General features: G+C 45.9%; 2 protein-coding genes and 1 pseudogene across 5 annotated transcripts in view; 1 reads left to right on the plus strand and 2 right to left on the minus strand.

Annotated features, from left to right (window-relative positions):
- The window catches only part of CFAP36 (cilia and flagella associated protein 36), a 130,013-nt gene extending 110,564 nt beyond the window's left edge, over nucleotides 1–19,449 (minus strand). Inside the window, exon 1 of one of the 2 annotated variants that reach the window (XM_050952206.1) lies at nucleotides 19,210–19,449. In XM_050952206.1, coding sequence (XP_050808163.1) covers nucleotides 19,210–19,324 — 115 coding nt within the window. In that variant the 5' untranslated portion in view covers nucleotides 19,325–19,449. The remainder of the gene's footprint in view (nucleotides 1–19,209) is intronic. The other variant, XM_050952205.1, reaches the window with a different exon arrangement.
- Nucleotides 533–22,407, minus strand: part of LOC127050300 (uncharacterized) — a 74,275-nt gene continuing 52,400 nt past the window's right edge. Inside the window, exons 2-4 of one of the 3 annotated variants that reach the window (XM_050952132.1) lie at nucleotides 4,555–6,070; nucleotides 4,274–4,347; nucleotides 533–2,743 (exon numbers count right to left, since the gene is read on the minus strand). In XM_050952132.1, the coding sequence (XP_050808089.1) occupies nucleotides 659–2,563 (1,905 nt within the window). In that variant the 5' untranslated portion in view covers nucleotides 2,564–2,743; nucleotides 4,274–4,347; nucleotides 4,555–6,070 and the 3' untranslated portion in view covers nucleotides 533–658. Of the gene's footprint in view, nucleotides 2,744–4,273; nucleotides 4,348–4,554; nucleotides 10,253–22,407 lie in introns of those variants that run through there. The other 2 variants (XM_050952130.1, XM_050952131.1) reach the window with 2 other exon arrangements.
- On the plus strand, nucleotides 17,950–18,110 carry LOC127050400 (uncharacterized; annotated as a pseudogene).

The following is a 22,407-nucleotide window of genomic DNA, read 5'->3' on the forward strand; positions in this document are numbered from 1 at the left end:
AGGAATCATAACATTCAAAAACGAGTAGGAAAAAACTTCAATCTCTCTGGTCACTCATAACCAGGGTGACCAGATCGCAAGAGTGAAATATCAGGACACATTGGGAGAGCGGGGGGTGGGGGGGAGAGAGACAAAGACGACAATGACAGGTACACAGAGCAATTAGAGGGGGCCCTAGGAAGCTGCAAGAGGGGTTGTACAGCCTCTCCTGCAGCCTACACCACAAGCCACAGGGCAAGGACTCATGGCCCCAGCTCCAGCTCCCAGTAGAAGCCACAGGGCCAGGGGCACAGGGCTCCGGCTCCAGCCCCCAGCTGAAGCTGCAGGACAGGGGCGCAGGATTCTGATTGCAAAGTCAAATCCAGCTGCAGGGCAGGGGAGTGAAAGGTCCTGTAGCTCTGGCTCCAGCTGCAGTCACAGAAGAGAGGTCCCCAGTCAGGCCTTCAGCCCCAGCTTCAGCCACTGACAGCTGAAGCAAACTACATCACAGAGGTCTGGAATCAGTGAGTCTAAATTATAGACTTAGTCGTAATACATATTTAATATACATACACATTTATTTGTACACTAAACAAACAACAGAGGTAAAGGGCTGGGTTTTTTATTCAGTCAATAAATCAACTTCCCAATTTGCATATCTCTCAGGTATGCCAGAACTCTAGTACTTTTTGGCTGACTTTGCCATAGCCATAACTTGCTTCTGGGCAATCACAAAACTGTAAAAGTCCTTGCAACTCATCCGGAAATTCATTTTGAGAAGGGTTTCACTCCACACCAAGTCTATGCTGCTTCGATTCCAGACATCAGTCCATGCACCTTTCATGACTGAAAATACACGTTCTGAGTATGCATTGCTTACGGGTATACTGAGCACATATGACACCAGCTTTGCCATGTTCAGTAATTCAGTGCTACTGTCCTTGTTTCTCAGCACTTGAGACCAGAGTTTCTCAACTGAACAGTTTCCAGGCTCCAACTTGGAGTTGATGTCTTTGATGATACAGTACTCATCATAGAGCTGATCAAGAGCCACTGTTTTCTGAAGGTTTACAGCTGTCACAGCTTCAGACAGATCCCTGAATTTGAATACCCTATTTACTTTGATGTTCAGGCACTGGATATTGAACAAGTATCCAGCTGTTGAAAAATCAAACCATTTCTCCAAATATAGGATCGACACAGCGTAAAATTTCATGAAGTCTTTCTGGAGACATGCAGCAGTGAGAGGCAGCATCTCAGTTAACGCACTTTCAACTTTGGCGCCAAAGAATAGGTCATTTTTCCATTGTTGAAGTTTAATTCTCAGAGTATTCATTATGGCATACACTTCACATGCTGTCATACTCTCATTTTCCAAACAGAGCACAGTATCATTGAAGATTTTCAGGACATTCTGGAGGAAAAACAGATGAACCTCAACTTTGCTAGGCCCCTCACCTTGTTCACCGTTTTCCCTGTCCGAGAACAGCATCCATAGAAATGTTGGACACTTCTCACTGCCCAGAGAAACAAAGTAGAACTTAACAGCCTGCCACATATTTACAAGCCTGTTTACAGCTGGGAAAAGACTCAACCAGCGAGTCGGAACATGGCACAGTAAAGTGGTATACTCCATATCCACAAAGTCAAACATATCCTTCAGTGCCTCTACTCTCTTAGCAGAACTGCTGAAATGATTGAACATCTTAATCACCAGAGTCTCAATGTCAATTTGTAGTGTATTGCTACCATGTTTGACGGTGTTGTGCACAACATGGGCCGGGCAGTTTGCTGGCAAGATATTTTTATTTTGTTTTTTTAAATTCTGGTATACTAATTGTCGCTTTCCATAATTCACGTTTGCATTATCAGCACAGTAGGAAGACACTTTGTTTAGGTCTAGCTTGTGTGTTGCAAGTTTTTCAAGCAATGTGTTGCTTATTGCCTCTGCGGTCTCTTCCCTTTGCTCATAGAAGTCTAACAGTTTACCTCGGACCCTATGTTCAGGTGTCCAGTATCTCAGTGATAAGGGGAAAGTTTTCACATTGCCCTTGTTAGATGCATCTGTGGCAACTGAGAAATAGGGACCATCTGGCTTGCTGAGGTCTTTTAAAAATTCTGTTGAGAGTGGTGACAGCACATTTTTGATCAATGCCTCTGCTTTAGTCCAGCCACAGCTGATGTGCTTTGCAATTGTTGAATCTGGATACAAGGTAGGTGCCAGCTTAAGTTTACAGTCACATGAGCGATAGGAGTGTTGATGGACTACTGTGCGGTAAATTTGAGTTAGCTCAGTAGCGATAACCTTGTTACTGAAGGATTCATCTGGCTTGCTGAAAAAATGTGAGACCAGGGTATTGCTCTTGTGAGTCTGGGTGTTTTGTCCATGATTTTTTGATTCAGCATGATGCTTAACATCAGACTCACTGCCATTGCAAATAGTAAATTCCTTCCTGCATGCTTTACAAAAAGCTTTTGAATCACACTCATAGGATTTCCGAATCCAGCTGTAAGTGTCTTCCCATTCTGTTCTGTAGCTGCACTGTCTTTTTTGTTTTTTGGTAGTTGATTCCTCCCTTGCCATTACATTTCAGGTGGGGTTTTCAGTTGAAGACTGTTAGCTAGATAGCTAGCCGCTGAAAACAATTGTGCAGTCTCTGTGCTTCTTACATGCTATTACGTGCCCACTGTAGTTTGTCCTATGGCATGCACTGTGGTTCAGAACTGTAAACTACAGTAAATTTGCGTTATACCGGAAAACAATCTGAAAAAACAAAAATGCCAGTAGATAATGTATCACAGTCGAGTTTAATGGGACATTCCCAACCAACTAATTTTCTATTTCACTACCAAATGAAAAATTGTACCTGAATATCAGGACAATGGTGTCCCGATTGTACATTAAGCAGATGTACACTGCCAGGTGCAATCCCTGCTTGCTAATGTGGGTAAGTGAACAGGGCAGCAGCCTAGCAGTGCTCAGTCCCAGCCTGCCCGGTGTAGAATCAGCATGTGCAGAGGCAGGTGCCTCCTTTCCTTGAGAATTGGTTTATTTTGTTTTCACAAGCTTTAAGAGAAAGCATAAGGCAAACCCTCACCCCCAATAGTGGCTGCTGTGGTTAGAAAAGGGGAATTTGAATCCGGGCTCCTCAAATCCATTTCTGGCTCTGCCATTGATTTATTACGTGGTCCTGGAGAAATTACTTTACCTTTCCCCATCTACATAATTATGATTTATTCTTTGTAATACAGCAATAATACAGAGTCTCTAACTAGCCCCTTTGTGCTTGGGATACTGGATCTAATAATGCTTAGCTACTTCTCAGGTGTGTTGTGAGGATATAAACCATGTAAAACATTTTGAGATTCTTTGAAGAAAAATGCTATACATGTTTAAAGATATAGTGATGAGTGTGATGTAACTGTCTGGACATATAGTGATGCAAACCATTATTACTGTTCCAATAGATGAGGGAAATATTTTGGAAATTAAGGTTTAATTAAAGAGCACTGGATGAGGGATTTTATTCTCTCTTTTATAATCCAAGTGTTTTTAAATATATTTATAAAGCTAACTATGTATGTGAAGGGAGATTCTCAACCTAGGAAAGCCAAAATGGTAAGTACTGCACTAAGACGGTTAGGTGATCTTAAAAATACTTAAATACAATTTGATTAATTTTATGCCACTTAACTTTTTATACATATTTTAAAAAATATCTATGTGAAATCTTTTACAAAACGTTTACTGTAAAAATCTAATGTATTTTTGTACTTTATTTCTGAGGTGAAACAAAAATATTGCTAGAATCCAGAGACTGCATCAACATACTACTACTTGGGTGACTTTTTTGGCCATGGGGTATTTGAGAGGATTCCTGAAACCTGGAAGAATCCACCTAGCCACAAAGTAACCAACATTTTGCATTCAGAATTCTTCAAAACCAGTCAGGAAGAAAAGTTTTATTCAATCTTTTTAGGTGTCATTAATATCGGCGCTATAAAGCCAATGAAAGAATGGTAGTTATTTCAGAAGAAAAGTAATTTTGATATATTCTTGTGTAATAAATATTTATATAGCTATCCAAGGTGTTGGAGCTAATCACTCTAGTTTTCCTTTAAAAGGGAAAATTTATCATGGTTTTATTTCAAGCTCAGAAATGTAGCATACACAATAGTGTGATATTTCAATTCAAGAGACATATTCAAATAGACATTTTCATGAGATTACAGTAAAACTTCATAGCATAGTACTACTCCAAGAAGCGAGGATATAAATTTTTCATGTTCTTACTCAGGAGTTGTGCTCACTGCAGATTGAGTTGGACTCAGTGTGACACGCTCCTTAATATAAAGATAAACCCAAATCTGTTGCAGACAGGGAGAAAGGCAAGTGGCTTGGTGTGCTGGTCTCCCCGCCCCTCCCCAAGCCCACCCCGCTCCCTTCTCCTCCCCAAACCCTCCCCCCCGGGAGTCCCTCCCTTTGGCCGCTGGGTTTCACACCAGCTTGGCCAGGAGCCTCCCCAGATGGATCTGCCAGAGGGGGCCGGCCGGGTGAGTCCCAGCAGTGCTTACCTGGAGCGACTCACAGGAAGCACAGGTCCCTCTGGCTCCTAGGGTCGCGTGGGTCGGGTTGAAGCGGGGGTGAGGAGGCTTTTTCCCACTGGCGCCTGCTGCCCACGTCTACAAGACCCTCCCTGCTGTAGCATGCAGCGGAGCAGACACCTCCTGCCCCCTCTGTGTGCCTGGGGCAGGGTTACACTCTGCAGACTCCTGCTGGCCAGCGGGCTGGTGCTGCCGTGCCAGAAGCTCAGCTGCACTGTCTCAAGGCCCCCCAGGAGGAGAGGTGAGTGGCGCCAACAGCGCCAGCCTGCCGCAGTCCCCCCACTATCGGGACAAAGTGTGTCCCGACCAAGGTAAGGTCGGGACGCAGGACAAATCCCCTAAAATCGGGACTGTCCCAATAATATCGGGATGTCTGGTCACCCTACTTGTAACAGACCTAAAAGTGGCAATTCTTCAACAACAAAAACTTTAAAAACAGATTCCAACGTGAAACTGCAGAACTGGAATTAATCTGCAAACTGGATACCATCAGATTAGGCCTGAATAAAGACTGGGAGTGGTTGGGTCATTACAAAACTTAAACTTAATTTCCCCATTACTAATTTCTCCCTACCATTACACCTTCTTGATAACTGTCTGTAATGGGCCACTCTCTTACCACTTCAAAAGTTACTTTTCCTCCCTTGGTATCCTGCTGTTAATTGATTTATCTCATTAGATTGACCTCACACTTGGTAAAGCAACCCCCATCCTTTCATGTATTTATATCTGCTCCTATATTTTTCACTTCATGCATCTGATGAAGTGGGCTCTAGTCCACAAAAGCTTATGCCCAAATAAATTTGTTAGTCTCTAAGGTGCCACAATGACTTTGTGTTGTTTTTGCTGACACAGACTGTCATAAACAGATAGTTAAGGGTTAATGCCTCTTTTACCTGTAAAGAGTTAAGAAGTTCACCTAGCCTAGCTGACACCTGACCAGAGGAACCAATGGGGGAACAAGATGTTTCAAAAGGAAGGAGGGAAGTTTCCTTTGTTTATAGAGTCAGTTTCAGTTTTGGCCGGAGCGGAAAAGATCAAGGAATCAGTCTCTTATCAGAGTAGTGAGTATTAAGGAAGGAAATAAATAGGTTTATGTTTTTTTTTCTTTTTGTAACTTATCTTGGCATTAGGGGGATAATCAAATTTGGTATTCTTGTGTGTACTAACGTTTTTGCTCAGGGGAACATCCTGTGTTTTGAATTTGTCATTTGCAAGATCAGCTTGTATGCTATCTCCCAGAGGTTTTTTTTCGTCCCTGCCAGGAAATTAGTTCCCGAATTGGTAAGGATGTCGGAGGGCCAACCTACCCTGGCAAAAATGTCTGCTAATGCCTGGCACACACTTTTAGCCCTGGTGTTGTTTAAGGGTACCGCTTCTGGCTACAGGTGGCAAAATCCATGAAAGTTAGTATGCATTGTTTTCCCCTGGGTGTCTGTTTTGGAAAAGGACCCAGAATATCCACAGCTACTCGCTGAAAGGGAACCTCTATTATGGGGAGTGGCTGGAGAGGGGCTTTGACCTGGTCTTGGGGTTTTCCCACTTGTTGGCACACCTCACAAGACCAGACATAATTAGCAACATCCTTGCCCATTCTCTCCCAGTGGAAGGACTTCCCCAAACGGTCTTTGGTTCTGTTCACCCCAGAACGGCCACTGGGATGATCATGGGCTAAGATCAAGAGCTTTACCCAGTACTTCGCTGGAACTACCAACTATCTTTGAGGATGCCAGTCTTCCTGGTGTCTATCAGAAAGAGTCTCCTTGTATAAAAGTCCTTGTCCTACAACAAACCGGGATCAGTTAGAAGACCTGAGAGGCGGTGGGGTGCTCCGTGCCACCACCCCAGCTTTCTGAAGGCTGTCATCTGCTTCCTGCTCGGCCTGGAATTGTTCCCTTGAGGCTGGAGAGATTAGTTCCTCCCTGGCCTGTGGACTTGGGCTTGGTCCCTCTGGAAGCAATGTAGATGATGGGGTTGTTTCTGTTGATTGTGAACAGCTCTCCACTGGTGCACTACGTGGTATTTCAGGCTCTGGCTGAGCCTCTTGGGTAGGATTATCAGCTGCTTTTTCCAGTTCAGGCTCGCTGTTGCCTTCTGACGTTGGAATTGTAGATGGGGTTGTAAGCGCTGTACTCAGTGCTGGCAATGGTTCTGGTGCTGATTGCTTCGCCAGTTCCGGTTCTGGGACTGGATTCACCATGGCTGTAGCATTCATGGGTAGAAGATCCAGTTCCACCACCTCTGTCTGGGTCTCTAGTTAAACACAGACGGGGCCCTGGTGGAAGGCTCAGGAATAGGGATAGGTGTGAAAGCTTGCTTAGCCTGGCTGCAAGTAACCATTCCCACCCTCTTGGCTAGCTTCACATGGCTGGCCAAGTCTTCCCCCAGTAGCATGGGGATGGGATAATTGTCAGAGATTGCAAAAGTCCACATTCCAGACCAGCCCTTGTACTCGACAGGCAACTTGGCTGTAGGCAAGGTTACAGATTGTGACATGAAGGGTTGAACTGTCACCGGAGCCTCTGGGTTGATGAGTTTGGGGTCCACTAGGGATTGGGGGATAGTCAACACTTGTGCCCCAGTGTCCCTCCACACGATAACCTTCTTTCCGCCCACTCTCAAGGTTTTCCTTCGCTCCGGGGGTATTTGAGAGGCATCTGGGCCTGGGGATCTTTGGTGTGACTTTGGTGTAATGAACTGTAATTGGTTGGGGTTCTTGGGGCAGTGGGCCTTTATATGTCCCTGTTCATTACATTTAAAACATCACCCTGCTAAGGTATCACCGGGGCGAGGTTGGTTGGTGGAGACTGGTGTGGTGGGGTGAGAAGGCGTCTGGGGTTTTCCTTGGGATGTAGGGGGTCCTTGGGTTGCCCCCCAGGGTAGGGTTTTGTTTCTGGTTGTCCCTTCTGATATTCACTCCAACTGCTACTAGTTTTTTTTCTTTTCTGCCACCTCCACTCATTTGGCCCCAATCTCCCCCGCCACCGTTACAGTTTTGACTTTCCCATCTAGGATGTACCTTCCTGTTTCCTCAGTAACACCCTCTAAAACTGCTCCATTTGCATTAGGAAGGGCAACTCTCCTGGAGATTTAACACTTGTTCCTGATATCCAGGCATCCCAATTTTTCCCAATGTGGTAGGCATGTCAGGTAAATGAGACATCTGGTTTCCACCTTAGGGCTCTGAACCGCTGACAGGCATGCTTGGGTGTTAGCCCCATTCTGATTCTGGCCTTGTTTTTAAAAAGTTCATAACTGTTCATGCGTTCCTTAGGCATTTCAGCCACCAGCTCTGCTAAGGGTCCACTGAGCTGCGGCCTCAGCTTTACCATGTACTAGTCTGCAGAGATGTTGTACCCAAGGCAGGCCCCTTCGAAATTTTCTAAGAAGGCTTCCGTATCATCGCCTGCCTTGTAGCTAGGGAATTTTCTGGGATGAGGAGCGGTACCTGTAGAGGGGTTGGCTGGTATATTTTGCCTAGCCCTTGCTAACTGCAGTTCATGATTCATCTCTTTTTCTTTCTGCTCCATAGCTTTTTTATGGGCATCCTCTTTGGCTTTTTCTTTTTTTCTCCTCTCCTCCACAGCTCTTTTGTGGGCAGCCTCAGCCCTGGCTATCTGTCCGTCATGTTTCTTTTGGTTCTCCTCAGCCTGGGAATTTGGCTAATTCTAGGTCCTGTTGCATAGTTTTTTTTTCCTTTGCCTGACATTTTCTCCCTGGTCTACCTTAGCTATCTTTGTTTGAGAGGTAAAAAAAAAATAAACAAAAACCAGCTTGTAATTCCTTTGTGAATCTTGAACTTCAGTAAGAAGGAACAAGTAAAACCCATTCTGCAACTTGTCTGGCAGTGTTAATCACCCTCCAACTATCACAGCTGGAAGCCGTTTCTAACAGAGCCCTGTTAGAAAACTTAACCTGTTTGCCTCAATTTCCTTCCTTAATACTCACTACTCTGATAAGAGACTGATTCCTTGATCTTTTCCACTCTGGCCAAAACTGAAACTGACTCTATAAACAAAGGAAACTTCCCTCCTTCCTTTTGAAACATCTTGTTCCCCCATTGGTTCCTCTGGTCAGGTGTCAGCTAGGCTAGGTGAACTTCTTAACCCTTTACAGGTAAAAGAGGCTGTCATAAACAGATAGCTAAGGGTTAATGTTCTTTTACCTGTAAAGGGTTAACACAGGGAACCAAACACCTGACCAGAGGACCAATCAGGAAACAAGACTTTTTCAAATCTGGGTGGAGGGAAGTTTGGGTGTGAGTTCTTTGTTCTTTGTTTTGGGTCTGTGCCCTCTCAGCTCTGAGAGTGACCACAGGAATATCCAGGCTTTCTAATCTTCTGTTTCCAAGTTGTAAGTAAAAGGATAGTAAAACAATAGGTTTATATTGTTTTCTTTTGTATTTACATGTGTGTAGTTGCTGGAATGTGTTAAATTGTATTCTTTTTGGATAAGGCTGTTTATTCATTTTTTTCTTTAAGCAATTGACCCTGTATATTGTCACCTTATTACAGAGATCCTTTTATGTCCTTTTTTTCATTCTTTTTATATAAAGCTTTCTTTTTAAGACCTGTTGGAGTTTTTCTTTAGTGGGGACTCCAGGGAACTGAATCTGCAGCTCACCAGGGAATTGGTGGGAGGAAGAAGTCAGGGGGAAAATCTCTTTGTGTTAGATTTACTAAGCCTGACTTTGCATATCCTCTGGGGGAGGGGGAAGAGAGATTAGCTCTCTCGGTACTTGTGTTTCCAGGACTGGAAACAGGGAGGGTAGAATCCCTTTGTTTAGATTCACGGAGCCTGCTTCTGTATATCTCTCCAGGAACCCAGGGAGGGAACACCTGGAAGGGAGGAGGGGGAAGGGAAATAGTTTATTCCCCTTTGTTGTGAGACTCAAGGAATCTGAGTCTTGGGGTCCCCCAGGGAAGGTTTTGGGGAGACCACAGTGAGCTAGGCACTGTATAATTCCTGGCTGGTGGCAGCAATTACCAGGTCCAAGCTGGTAACTAAGCTTGGAGGTTTTCATGCTAACACCCATATTTTGGACGCTAAGGTCCAGATCTGGGAAGAAATGTTATGACAGAGGCATTAACCGTTAACTATCTGTTTATGACACAGACTAACATGGCTACCACTCTGAAACCTGAATACAGATAAAATCTCACCCTCACAAATATTTCAATAAGATTGTAACATAGACTAGATGCCTTCCTAGTCTGGGCCCAATCCTTTCCCCTGGTACAGTCCTTGTTCCAGCTTATGTGATAACTAGGGGATTTCTCATGACTGTAACTCACTTTGTTCTGTTCCACCCCCTTATATGTCTTTTGCACAAGGCAGGAATCCTTTGTCCCTCTCTGTGTTCCCACCCCTCCTTCTAAATGGAAAAGAATCAGGTTAAAGATGGATTCCAGTTCAGCTGACATGAGCACATGTCACTGTAAGACTTCATTACCCACTTACCAGCACAAAGGTATACAGGAAGACTTACAAGTAAACTGAGCCATCTAGAGTCAATTGTCCTGGTTAATGGGAGCCATCAAGATTCCAAACCACTATTAATGGCCCACACTTTGCATAATTACAATAGGATCTCAGAGTTATATTTCATATTTCTAGTTTCAGATACAAGAATAGGATGAACATGATCTGGCTAATGTACATGGCAGAGGGGTACTGTTGGCACATGATGGCATATATCACATTGGTAGATGTGCAGGTGAATGAGCCCGATGGTATGGCTGATGTGATTAGGTCCTATGATGATGTCACTTGAATAGATTTGTGGACAGAGTTGGCATTGGGCTTTGTTGCAAGGGTAGGTTCCTGGGTTAGTGTTTTTGTTCAGTGATGTGTGGTTGCTGGTGAGTATTTGTCCTCACTTACAGACAACCACCCAACCTGAAGCAAATACTCACCAGCAACCACAAATCACTGAATGAAAACACTAACCCAGGAACCTACACTTGCAACAAAGACCGATGCCAACTCTGTCCACAAATCTATTCAAGTGACATCATCATAGGACCTAATCACATCAGACATACCATCAGGGGCTCATTCACCAGCACATCTACCAAAGTGATATATGCCATCATGTGCCAGCAATGTCCCTCTGCCACATACATTGGCCAAACCAGACAGTCTCTACCCAAAAGAATTAATGGACAGAAGTCTGACATCAGGAATCATAATACTCAAAAACCAGTAGGAGAACACTTTAATCTGTCTGGTCATTCAATGACAGATCTGCAAGTGGCAATTTTGAAACAGAAAAGCTTCAAAAAAAAACTCCAAGGAGAAACTGCTGAGCTGGAATTGATATGCAAACTAGACTCAATCACCTTAGGTTTAAATAGGAACTGGGAATGGCTGAGCCATTACAAACATTGAATCTATCTCCCCTTGTAAGTATTCTCACACTTCTTATCAAACTGTCTGTACTGGGCTATCCTGATTATCACTTCAAAAGTTTTTTTCCCTTACTTACTTGGCCTCTTAGAGTTGGCAGGGCAACTCCCACCTTTTCATGCTCTCTATGGGTTTGTCTACATCACAAAGTTGCAGCGCTGGTGAGGAGGTTACAGCGCTTCAACTTAGGAGGTGTACACATCTGCAGGGCATCACCAGCGCTGCAACTCACTGTTTGCAGCGCTGGCCGTACTCCCGTTTTGTCTCGGGTGTAGAGGATCCAGCGCTGGTGATCCAGCGCTGGTAATCAAGTGTAGACACTTACCAGCGCTTTTCTTGACCTCCGTGGAATAAGCAGGTATCCCAGCATACCTGAGGAAGCCTCTCTGGTAATCAAGCAGGTCTCCTTCCCCGGTTTGCTCTCGCGTTCCCCGAACCCCCGAGCAAGCAGGTCTCCTTCCCTGCGGTTTGCAGGGGGGTTCGGGGAACGCGAGAGCAAACCGCGGGGAAGCTGGTCTCCTTCCCTGGTTTGCTCTCGCGTTCCCCGAACCCCCGCGCAAGCAGGTCTCCTTCCCTGCGGTTTGCTCTCGCGTTCCCCGAACCCCGAGCAAGCAGGTCTCCTTCCCTGCGGTTTGCTCTCGCGTTCCCCGAACCCCGAGCAAGCAGGTCTCCTTCCCTGCGGTTTGCTCTCGCGTTCCCCGAACCCCCGTGCAAGGAGGTCTCCTTCCCTGCGGTTTGCAGGGGGGTTCGGGGAACGCGAGAGCAAACCGCGGGGAAGCTGGTCTCCTTCCCCGGTTTGCTCTCGCGTTCCCTGAACCCCTGTGCAAGCAGGTCTCCTTCCCTGCGGTTTGCAGGGGGGTTCGGGGAACGCGAGAGCAAACCGCAGGGAAGCTGGTCTCCTTCCCCGGTTTGCTCTCGCGTTCCCCGAACCCCCGTGCAAGCATGTCTCCTTCCCTGCGGTTTGCTCTCGCGTTCCCCGAACCCCCGAGCAAGCAGGTCTCCTTCCCTGCGGTTTGCTCTCGCGTTCCCCGAACCCCTGTGCAAGGAGGTCTCCTTCCCTGCGGTTTGCAGGGGGGGTTCGGGGAACGTGAGAGCAAACCGCGGGAAGCTGGTCTCCTTCACCGGTTTGCTCTCGCGTTCCCCGAACCCCCCTTGAAGCCGCCCAACAGCGCTGCAGTGTGGCCACATCTAACACCACTTGCAGCGCTGGCTGCTGTAAGTGTGGCCACTCTGCAGCGCTGGCCCTACACAGCTGTACTAATACAGCTGTAACAACCAGCGCTGCAAAATTGTAGATGTAGACATACCCTATATGTGTATATATATCTCCTCAATATATGTTCCATTCCATGCATCTGAAGAAGTGGGCTGTAGCTCACGAAAGCTTATACTCAAATAAATTTGTTAGTCTCTAAGGTGCCACAAGTACTCTTGTTCTTTTAACTGTATGCAGTTATGGTTACTCCGTCTCGTAAAAGATATATTGGAATTTGAAAAAAGATACAAAGAAGGGCAACTAAAATATTAGGGGTATGGAACAGATTCCATATGAGGAGATATTAAAAAGACTCTGACTTTCAGCTTGGAAAAGAAACGACTAAGAGGGGATACAATAGCAGTCTATAAAATCTTAACTGGTATGAAGAAAGTGAATAAGGAAATGTCATTTACCCCTTCAATTAACACAAGAACTAGGGGTCACCCAATGAAATTAATAGGTAGCAAGCTTAAAACAAACAAAAGGAAGCAATTCTTCACAGAACGCACAGTGAACCTATGGAACTTTTTGCCAGGGGATGTCGTGAAGGTCAGAACTATAACCGGGTTCAAAAAAGAACTAGATAAGTTCATGCAGGATAAGTCCATCAATGGCTATTAGCCAGGATGGGCAGGGATGCAACACCATGGTCTAAGGGTACGTCTTCACTACCCGCTGTATCGGCGGGTAGCAATCGATTGCTCGGGGATCGATATATCGCGTCTTATCTAGACGCGATATATCGATCCCCAAACGTGCTTATATCAATTCCGTAACTCCACCAACCCAAACGGAGTTGCGGAATCGACAGGGGGAGCCACGGACATCGACCTCGCACTGTGAGGACGGTGAGTAATTCGATCTTAGATACTTCGACTTCAGCTACGTTATTCACATAGCTGAAGTTGCATATCTAAGATCGATTTTCCCCCGTAGTGTAGACCAGCCCTGAGAGTCCTAGTCTGTGCTCAACAGGGGGTGGATCACTCAATGATTGCTTGTTCAGTTCATTCCCTTTGAAGCACCTGGCATTGGCCACTGTTGGAAGACAGGATATTGGAAGACAGGATGGCCAGCAATGTACACTGTTGGAAGACAGGAGCATTGGTCTGACACAATATGGCTGTTCTTCTGAAAACATTTATTACAATATAATAATAAAAATGTTTAGTACAGAAACTCCTCAAGATAATAGCCTCTTAAGATAGCAATGATGTAAGATAATGACCTTGGCAAATAATGCATTTTGAAAATCTTGGCCTACTAGGCAATATATATTTATATACCTTTCCCAGTCACAAATCTAGCATTCTAGAGCAAAGTCACTAAAACATAGTTCAATAAACAAATGTCCCTTTCATGCCCCTCTCCTTTCCCTCCAACACAGACCACCCACAGTTGTTGTCCTTGGTCAGCGTAGACCCAAAATTCAGAGATGCTTTCATATGAGTGCATCTCCCACCCTGGGGAAAAGGCACCTTGCTCGTTCCTCCAGCCACTCGCCACTCACTCCAGCCACTTGCTCTAGCCACTGCTGTTTGTCATGCCACCATTCGCTCCTCTGTTCCATCATCAGTGGTTCCACGCCATCATCTTCTGTGCTACCTGCCACTGTGACCTCTCTGAGTTGGTCTTTTGAGGTTCAACCAAGCTCTCAGTGATTTCAGCTCTCAGTGGGAGAACCTCACTGCTAGTGCAGGCTGGGCAGCCTCTTCCACAAAAAAACTGTCTTGCAGCAGGTCTAAGCACTTAGACCTGATCATCAGTGATTTCAGCTCTAGTCATCACTTAAAAAAACAAAAGACTCTCTGGAGTATAATCTTTAAACACCAGGGGGGAGGGGCAGGCAGATCAAATAGTGCCTGTGACTCTTAGGCAGAGCCCACACCACCAAGAAAAACACTTGTCCTCCATGCTCCATCTTTCTCTCCACTAGGATCTGGCATCCAGCATCCAAACCCGCTCCTTAGCAACTGCAGTTCAGTTGATGTTGACCCATGCTTAATTTGTAATGAAAGAGATGCCAGAGCTCAAACAATTAGTTGCCAGGGTTCAAGCAAATTTTTTACTTTCATAACTCATGGGGCAAGCCCAGAGGTCCCAGGGCTATCAAGTACCAAGCCTAGATTAAGCATTAAGGGTGACCCCCTCAATCAAGACAGGCTCAGTACAGTTCTGCTGCTCATTACTCATACAATAAGGATAACACCATTTCATTACTACTGCATTCAATACTAAAGTGATTTGTAACTCAACATCAGACAAAACTGATCACTTGAGCAACACAGCTGTCTGATGGATATCTAGACCTAGTTCATGTAAATAAACAAATGCACATTGGAAAACAAAATCCCAACTATACGTATAAAATGATGGGGTCTAAATTAGCTGTTATCACTCAAGAAAGAAATCTTGGTGTCATTGTGGATAGTTCTGTGAAAACATCCACTCAATGTACAGCGGCAGTCAAAAAGCAAACAGAATGTTGGGAATCACTAAGAAAGGGACAGATAACAAGGCAGAAATTATCATACTGCTTCTATATAAATCTATGGTATGCGACATCTTGAAAACTGCATGCAGATTTGGTCGCCCCATCTCAAAAATGATATACTGGAATTGAAACAGTACAGAAAAGGGCAACAAAAATGACTAGGGGTATGGAATGTCTTCCGTATGAGGAGAGATTAATAAGACTGGGACATTCAGCTTGGAAAAGAGACAACTAAGGGGGGGGATATGATAGAGGTCATGACTGGTGTGGAGAAAGTAAATAAGGAAGTGTTATTTATCCCTTCTCATAACTCATAAGAACTAAGGATCATCAAATGAAATTAATAGGCAGCGGGTTTAAAGCAAACAAAAGGAAATATTTCTTCACACAGTGCACAGTCAACCCGTGGAACTCCTTGCCAGAGAATGTTGTGAAGGCCAAGACTATAATAGAGTTCAAAACAGACCTAGAGAAATTCATGGAGGATAGGTCCATCAATGGCTATTAGCCAGGATGGGCAGGGATGGTGTACCTACTTTCTATTTGTCAGAAGCTGGAAATGTGAGATCGGGGATGGCTCACTTGATGACTGCCTGTTCTGTTCATTCCCTCTGGAGCACCTGGCATTGGCCACTGTCGGTAGACAGGATACTGGGCTAGATGGACCTTTGATCTGACCCAGTTGTGACGCTGCACTCCATAATGTTTTATGGAAATATGCTTCTGAGTGTGAATATAATGTAACTGTAATATGCTTTATGCAAAAGGTCTCTTGTAAGGTATCATTACTAATCTTAAAATCTACTGAATATATTCCTCCTCATTCTTGTATCTGAAGGTAGAAATATGAAGTATAATTCTGTGGTCCTATTTAATTATGCAAAGTGTGGGCCATTAATGGTGGTTTAGAAGCTTGATGGCTCCCATTGACTAGGACAATTGGTTGTAAATGACCTGTTTACTTGCAAATCTTCCTGGCTGCATGTGGGCCAGTCTGTAGGTAATGAAGAATGAGGTCTCATGTAACCCCATGTCACCTGATACTGGAATCCAACTTAAATCTGGTACTTTTCCATTTAGGAGGGGTAGGGACCCAGAGAGAAAAGAGTTCCACCTTGTGCCAAAGCTATTAAAAGGGGTGGAACAGAACAAAGGGGCTGCAAGTCATGTGAACACCCCTGTTTTCCACCTAAGATGTCTGCTTGAACTAACAAGAACTGTACCAGGGAAAAGGATTTAGCCCAGACTAAGAAGGAGTCTAGTCTGTGAAAGAAGCTTATTGGAACATCTGAGGGTGAGATTTTACCTGTAATCAGTTTCTTAATGTATTAGGCTTAGACTTGCATGTTTTTGCTTTATTTTGCTTGGTAACTAATTTGTTCTGTCTGTTATTATTTGAAACCACTTAAATCCTACTTTTTACACTTAATAAAATCAACTTTGTTTATTAATACCTGGAGGGAAAAAACAGCTGTGCATATCTCTCTATCAGTGTTATAGACGGTGGACAATTTATGGGTTTCCATGTATAAGCTTTATACAGAGTAAAACGGATTTATTTGGGGTTTGGATTCCACTGGGAACTAGGGGTCTGGGTGCTGGAGATAGGTGACCTTCTGAGCAGTTTTTGGTTAAAGTCAGCAGCTTTGGGGGGCGTGGACCAGACCTGAGTCTGTGTTGCAGCAGGCTAGCATGTCTGGCTCAACAAGGCAGGATTCTGGAGTCCCAAGCTGGCAGGGAAAATGGGCTCAGAGATAATCTCAGCTCGTCAGGTGACAGTCCCAAGGCATTTCTGTGACTGAACCTGTCACACCAGTATAGCCATTCTTAAGTACAGTCTAGTCCTGAAGTCTTTCCTCTCCACCACTTGGCTCATCACTAGCTATTAGGGGAGAGTTCATTCAGACCTTGCTTACAAATCACAATTTGAAATTATTAGGTTGGCCAACATCGCTGAAAGGCATGCACTGACATTGTCAAAAAACAATAGCTGTGTGAGGAATCTAGTCTTTGTTCATATTTTCAAACCTATTTTGCTTTTTCCAGTACAAGTATTTTATCATATACTGTATACGCTTTTAAAGTGTGTATTAATGTTTCAATTTCAATTCAAATTTCCAACCAAGCACTAAATTGGCAACACTTAATGTAACTAGTTGACCACTGAGGGAGTGATGGAGAAATTCAGGGGGTAGTTACAAGCTTTCAAGCCACACAGAGCTCTTCTTCAGGTATGGGAAAGGTACTCCCTGTGTCACAGCAACATGCAATGTGGAACAGATTATTCAGCATACGTAGTTAGCACATATATTCAAGGCAGAGTGGCCCTTTAGCACCTCTGAAGTCACAGGACAAAAAGAGGGGGTAGTGGGTTACAGATTGTTGTAATAAGCCACAAATCCAGTGTCTCTGTTCAGTTCTTGATTTTTAAGCCATGTCTATGCTACCACTTATGTCGGCAAAACTTATATCACTCAGTGGTGTGGGGGAAAAAACCCCCAAACCCTAGCAATGTAAATTTCGCTGGCATAACTAGTAGTATGCACAGCTACCGCCTCTCACTGGGGGTGGTTTAATTATGTTGACAGGACAGGTCTCTCCCTTTGGCATAGAGCAGCTACATGAGAGATCTTACATTGGTGCAGCTGCATCGGTACAGCTGTGCTGTTGTAAGGTCTCTAGTGTAGACATAGCCTTAGTGCAGTGGTAGCAACCTATGCCATGCGTGCCGAAGGCGGCACGCGAGCTGATTCTCAGTGGCACTCACACTGCCTGGGTCCTGGCCACCAGTCCGAGGGGCTCTGCATTTTAATTTAAAATATTTAAGAAGCTTCATTTAAAACTAAAAACCTTATTTACTTTATATACAACAATAGTTTAGTTATATATTATACACTTATAGAAAGAGACCTTCTAAAAACATTAATGTATTACTGGCACACAAAACCTTAAATTAGAGTGATTAAATGAAGACTCGGCACACCACTTCTGAAAGGTTGCCGACCCCTGCCTTAGTGTCTAGCAGAGGAATTAATTTAAGCTCCCAGGTTCATCTGCTGAAACTGTTGTGCAGATTTTCTTTAAGGATGAGGACTGACAGGTCAGAGAAGTGACTGCTTCGTGAGAAGCAATATCATACCACTAAAATCTTTATACCACACAATCACTTGTTTATATAAACTTTAGATTAAAGAAAAAACTGAATAATAATTAGAAGTGGCAGTATCATAGCCAATGAGGTTAATCCGAGACACGATTACTGCTAATTGAAAACTTTTCTAGATGGTAAATGGCAGTAAATGACCAGTTCATTCATTGTACTGAATCAGTAAATTATCTGTCAATTACTGTAAATTAAATTTTCCAAGAGCAAAACAATAGGTATAAAATGTTTTAATGGATTTGTTAGTAATGTAAAACCTGCAAAGAGTAGTAAAAACTTTTTTTAGTGTCTATAACTGTCCTGAAAATCTTAACTCGTGCCAAACTTTCATGAACTCTTGACTCTAACATGCAATAATTAAAAGCCCTGCTAATTATCAATTATTAAAGCAACTCCATTGACCTTTTATCAATGTCACAACAATTATAAGTTTACAATGAAGAACTTTCCTAAGTATGTTTCCATGAAACACATAAAATTTCCATCTTTATTTGATACTATCCCCTATTGGAAGCAAAGCACTGTGTCACTAGGAAGTAAGACTAGCAGAGCACCCTTCAGTGAAGTGTTTCTACCTGGAAGCAGATCTAAGAATCAGTTTAGTGCTTTCTGAGAAGTCCCTGGGAGAAGGATGGTGCCTGATGAGCAGGCAGGTCTCACCCCCAGAGAATGAGTCCAGGACATTTGCAGGCAAGATCCCAGGGCACTAGCCTTGCCATTCCCAGTGGCTATTGTCCGGAGGACTTGTAGCCAGCCTCTGCAGAGAGGCCTCGCCCCAAGTAGCCATGGTGACAGCGCTTGGGGGAGCCAACGCTGCTGCAGGCCAAGAAGTCCCACGCTCCTAGGGTGCCCAGATATCCCAATTTTATAGGGACAGTCCAGATTTTTGGATCTTTTTCTTATATAGGCTCCTATTACCCACCACCCCCGTCTGGATTTTTCATATTTGCTGATCACCCTAGGCATGCTCCAGAAAGGCTGGACAGAACTGAATACAGAAGGGGAGTCCAGGCCTGGAGCAGGGGCACTAGACGTACTTGCCTTCGCTCTCTGGGGTGAGAAGGAGCCAGGGGAGGGGCACAACGGTCTCCTCATCTCAGGCCCCCCCAGACCGCTCTAGCTTCTCTGTCAATAAAGAGAACGTGGGCAGTGCGCAGGAAGAGCTGGGGCCGGAATGTCTCTCAACAGGCCTCGCAACGCCCTTCTCCTCAGGGTGCCCCTGCCACAGCGCTTTTCTGGGGGGCGGGGGAGGAAGGCTCCGCCGCTCCAGCCCCGGCAAGGTCCCCGCCCCCGGCCTCTCACCCGCGCACTTCTGCTCCAGGAACTGCAGGATGGGGATGGACCAGGCGGGCCCGCGCAGGAAGCCGGCGATGCTGTCTACCACCCACTCCACGTCCGCCTCCCCCTCCGCCGCCATCGGGGCGGGTCCGGGCCGCCGCCGACTGCCGGCGTACAACTCCGGGGGAACACAGGGAGGCCCGGCGGCGGTTGGGGCTTCGTTAGGTCACTATCGCAGCGGCCGTCACGCGCGGAGCGCGCGAGACTAGCGTCACCCTGGCACAGTCCGGGTGGGGGAGCGCACAGAACGTTGGGCGGGGCGGGGCCGCGCCTCACGGCCGGGAGCGCAGGGGAAGCAGCCGGGCCGCTCTCTGGTTGCGAGGCCACGCGCTGGCGCTGGGGGCGCGCGGGAGCGCAGGGCCCGAGGAACTGTGGAGCGTTAAATCCGTGGGACTCCCTGGTCCCGGTGCTGCTCCTGGGCTGCAAGAACAGCCGTGCGAGGGTGGGACGCCCTGTTTTCTCCGAAGCTTCTGCCCCTGGAGCTCTGCAGCCGCCGTCGCTTCCCGGGCCTGGTGGGGGGTGTTTCCCCCTGTCCTCCCAGGCTCTTCTGCGGTTGGCTTGAACTATCTCTGAGCGCCTGGCCCAGGCAGCTGCAGCAAGGTAATTACCCCAGGCAACCCCTAGCACGCTGGTACAGTACTGCATGCACCCATACAGTGTAGACAGGGAAGGGGAGAGCCGCAGCAGTCGGCATTTCTGTGGGGAGAGGGGTCTCTGCGTGGTAGCTAGAGGCTAGTGCAAACATTCCCAGAATTATAGAAACAAGCCTGGGCTCCAAATATTCACGCCTGGTCCACGCTATGCAATTAAACCGATTTTAACAGCGTTAAATCGATTTAACGCTGTAGCTGTCCACACTACAATGCACTTTATATCAATTTAAAGGGCTCTTTAAATCGATTTCTGTACTCCTCCCCGAGAGGAGTAGCGCTAAAATTGATATTAACATATCGGTTTAGGGTTAGTGGGGCTGCAAATCTAAGTTATTGGCCTGCGGGCGGTATCCCACAGTGCACCACTGACCACTCTGGACAGGTATCTGAATTCTGATGCACTGGCCAGGTAGACAGGAAAAGCCCCGCGAACTTTTGAATTGCATTTCCTGTTTCGCCAGCATGGAGCTCTCATCAGCACAGGTGACCACGCAGAGTTCATCAGCACAGGTAACAATGCAGTCTCCTGAGAATAGAAAAAGAGCACCAGCATGGACCGCACGACAGGTACTGGATCTTATTGCTATGTGGGGAGAGGATTCAGTGCTAACAGAACTCCGTTCCAAAAGACGAAATGAAAAAATATTTGAAAAAATTTCCAAGGCTATGATGGGAAAAGGCCACACCAGGGACTCAGTGCAGTGCAGAGTGAAAGTTAAGGAGCTCAGACAAGCATACCAGAAAACCAAAGCAGCAAACGGAAGATCCGGGTCAGGGCCAAAAACATGCCGCTTCTACGCTGAGCTGCATGCAATTTTAGGGGGCTGCGCCACCACTACCCCCCCTTGTCCTTGGATTCCGAGGTGGGGGTTATAATCTCAACCATGGCTGAGGATTCAGCAGAGGGGGAAGATGAGGAGGAGGAGGAGGAAGAGGAGGACGACCTTGCAGCGAGCGCACAGCGCTCCGTTAGCCCCAACAGCCAGGAGCTTTTTGTGACCCAGACGGAATTACCCTCCCAGCCCTCCCAAGCCACTAACCCCGACAGTGAAGCCATGGAAGCGACCTCTGGTGAGTGTACCTTTGTAAATATAAAACATGGTTTAAAAGCAAGCGTTTTTTAATGATTGATTTGCCATGAGGGCTTGGGATGCATTCACAGCCAGTAAAGTTACTGCAAAAGTTTGTTAACATGTCTGGGGATGGAGCGGAAATCCTCCAGAGACATCTCCATGAAGCGCTCATGGAGGTACTCCAAAAGCCTTTGCAGAAGGTTTCTGGGCAAGGCAGCCTTGTTCCGTCCACCATGGTAGGACACTTTACCACGCCATGCATGTAGCAAGTAATCGGGTATCATTGCATGACAAAGCATAGCTGCGTATGGTCCCGGTGATTGCTGGCATTAAAGAAACATCCATTCTTTATCTCGCTCTGTTATCCTCAGCAGAGTGATATCGTTCATGGTAACCTGGTTGAAATTAAGGAATTTCATTAAGGGGACAGAGATGGCCATTTTCCTACTGGGCTGTTGCTTAAAAGAAAGCCTTCCTTACACGTAGCAAAGCGGGGGGAGGGGGGAGGTAATGGCGCTGAGCTTTTTTAGCGTTTGGCCAGCAGGAATCTTCCCAGCTACCAGCCACACGGTGGCGGGGGGAGGGGGTGGGGAGAAAGGGGGATGATTAGCAGTGATCTTCCATGATACCAGCCATGCGGTGTGGGGAGGGGTAAAGCAATCCTAGAGAATTGGACTGGGGAGGGGAAGGGTTGGCGTCTGCTGCTGCCTGTTAACAGGAAAGAAGCATCAGAGGGCACTGTGAATATGAAGGCTGGAGAAGCTGTGGCTTACCATGACCGCATGCAAGCTGAATTGTGATGCCCAGACCTGCGTCTGTGAGATCTGTAACACCAGAGCCGCAGGCACTCAATATTAAAAGTTTCCAAATGCGACCTTGTAGTGAAATCACATGTGCTATGTAAGGTGAATAGTGTTGTTCACTGTGAAAGAGTATAACCATTGTTCTGTAAAATGTATCTTTTTAAATCCTTCTCTCCCTATTTTCCCTCCCTCATGCAGCTGCACATTTTTCAAGCCTCCCTACTCCATCCCAAAGGCTAGCTCAGATAAGGCGGAGGAAGAAGAGGACGCGAGATGAAATGTTCTCTGAAATCATGGAAGTAACCCGCAATGAAAGAGCTCATCTGAAGGAGTGGAAGGACGTGGTAGCAAAGTACAGGAAAGATGCCAGTGAATGTGAGGATAGGAGGGACGAACGTGAGGATAGGAGAGACTCTTGAGATGAGAGGTGGCGGCAGGAAGATCAGAGGTGTAGGCAGGAAGATCAGCGGTGGCGGGATGCAACGCTGGAGCTGCTGTGTGATCAAACTGATATCCTCCGACGTCTGGTGGATCTTCAGGAAGAGCAGCGGGGTCACAGAGTGCCACTGCAGCCCATGTTTAACCACCCTCAGTACTCACCATGTTCCATGTCTTCCTCACCCAGACGTGTAA

Source organism: Gopherus flavomarginatus, chromosome 4 (assembly GCF_025201925.1).
Source record: "Gopherus flavomarginatus isolate rGopFla2 chromosome 4, rGopFla2.mat.asm, whole genome shotgun sequence".
Lineage (NCBI taxonomy): Eukaryota > Metazoa > Chordata > Testudines > Testudinidae > Gopherus > Gopherus flavomarginatus.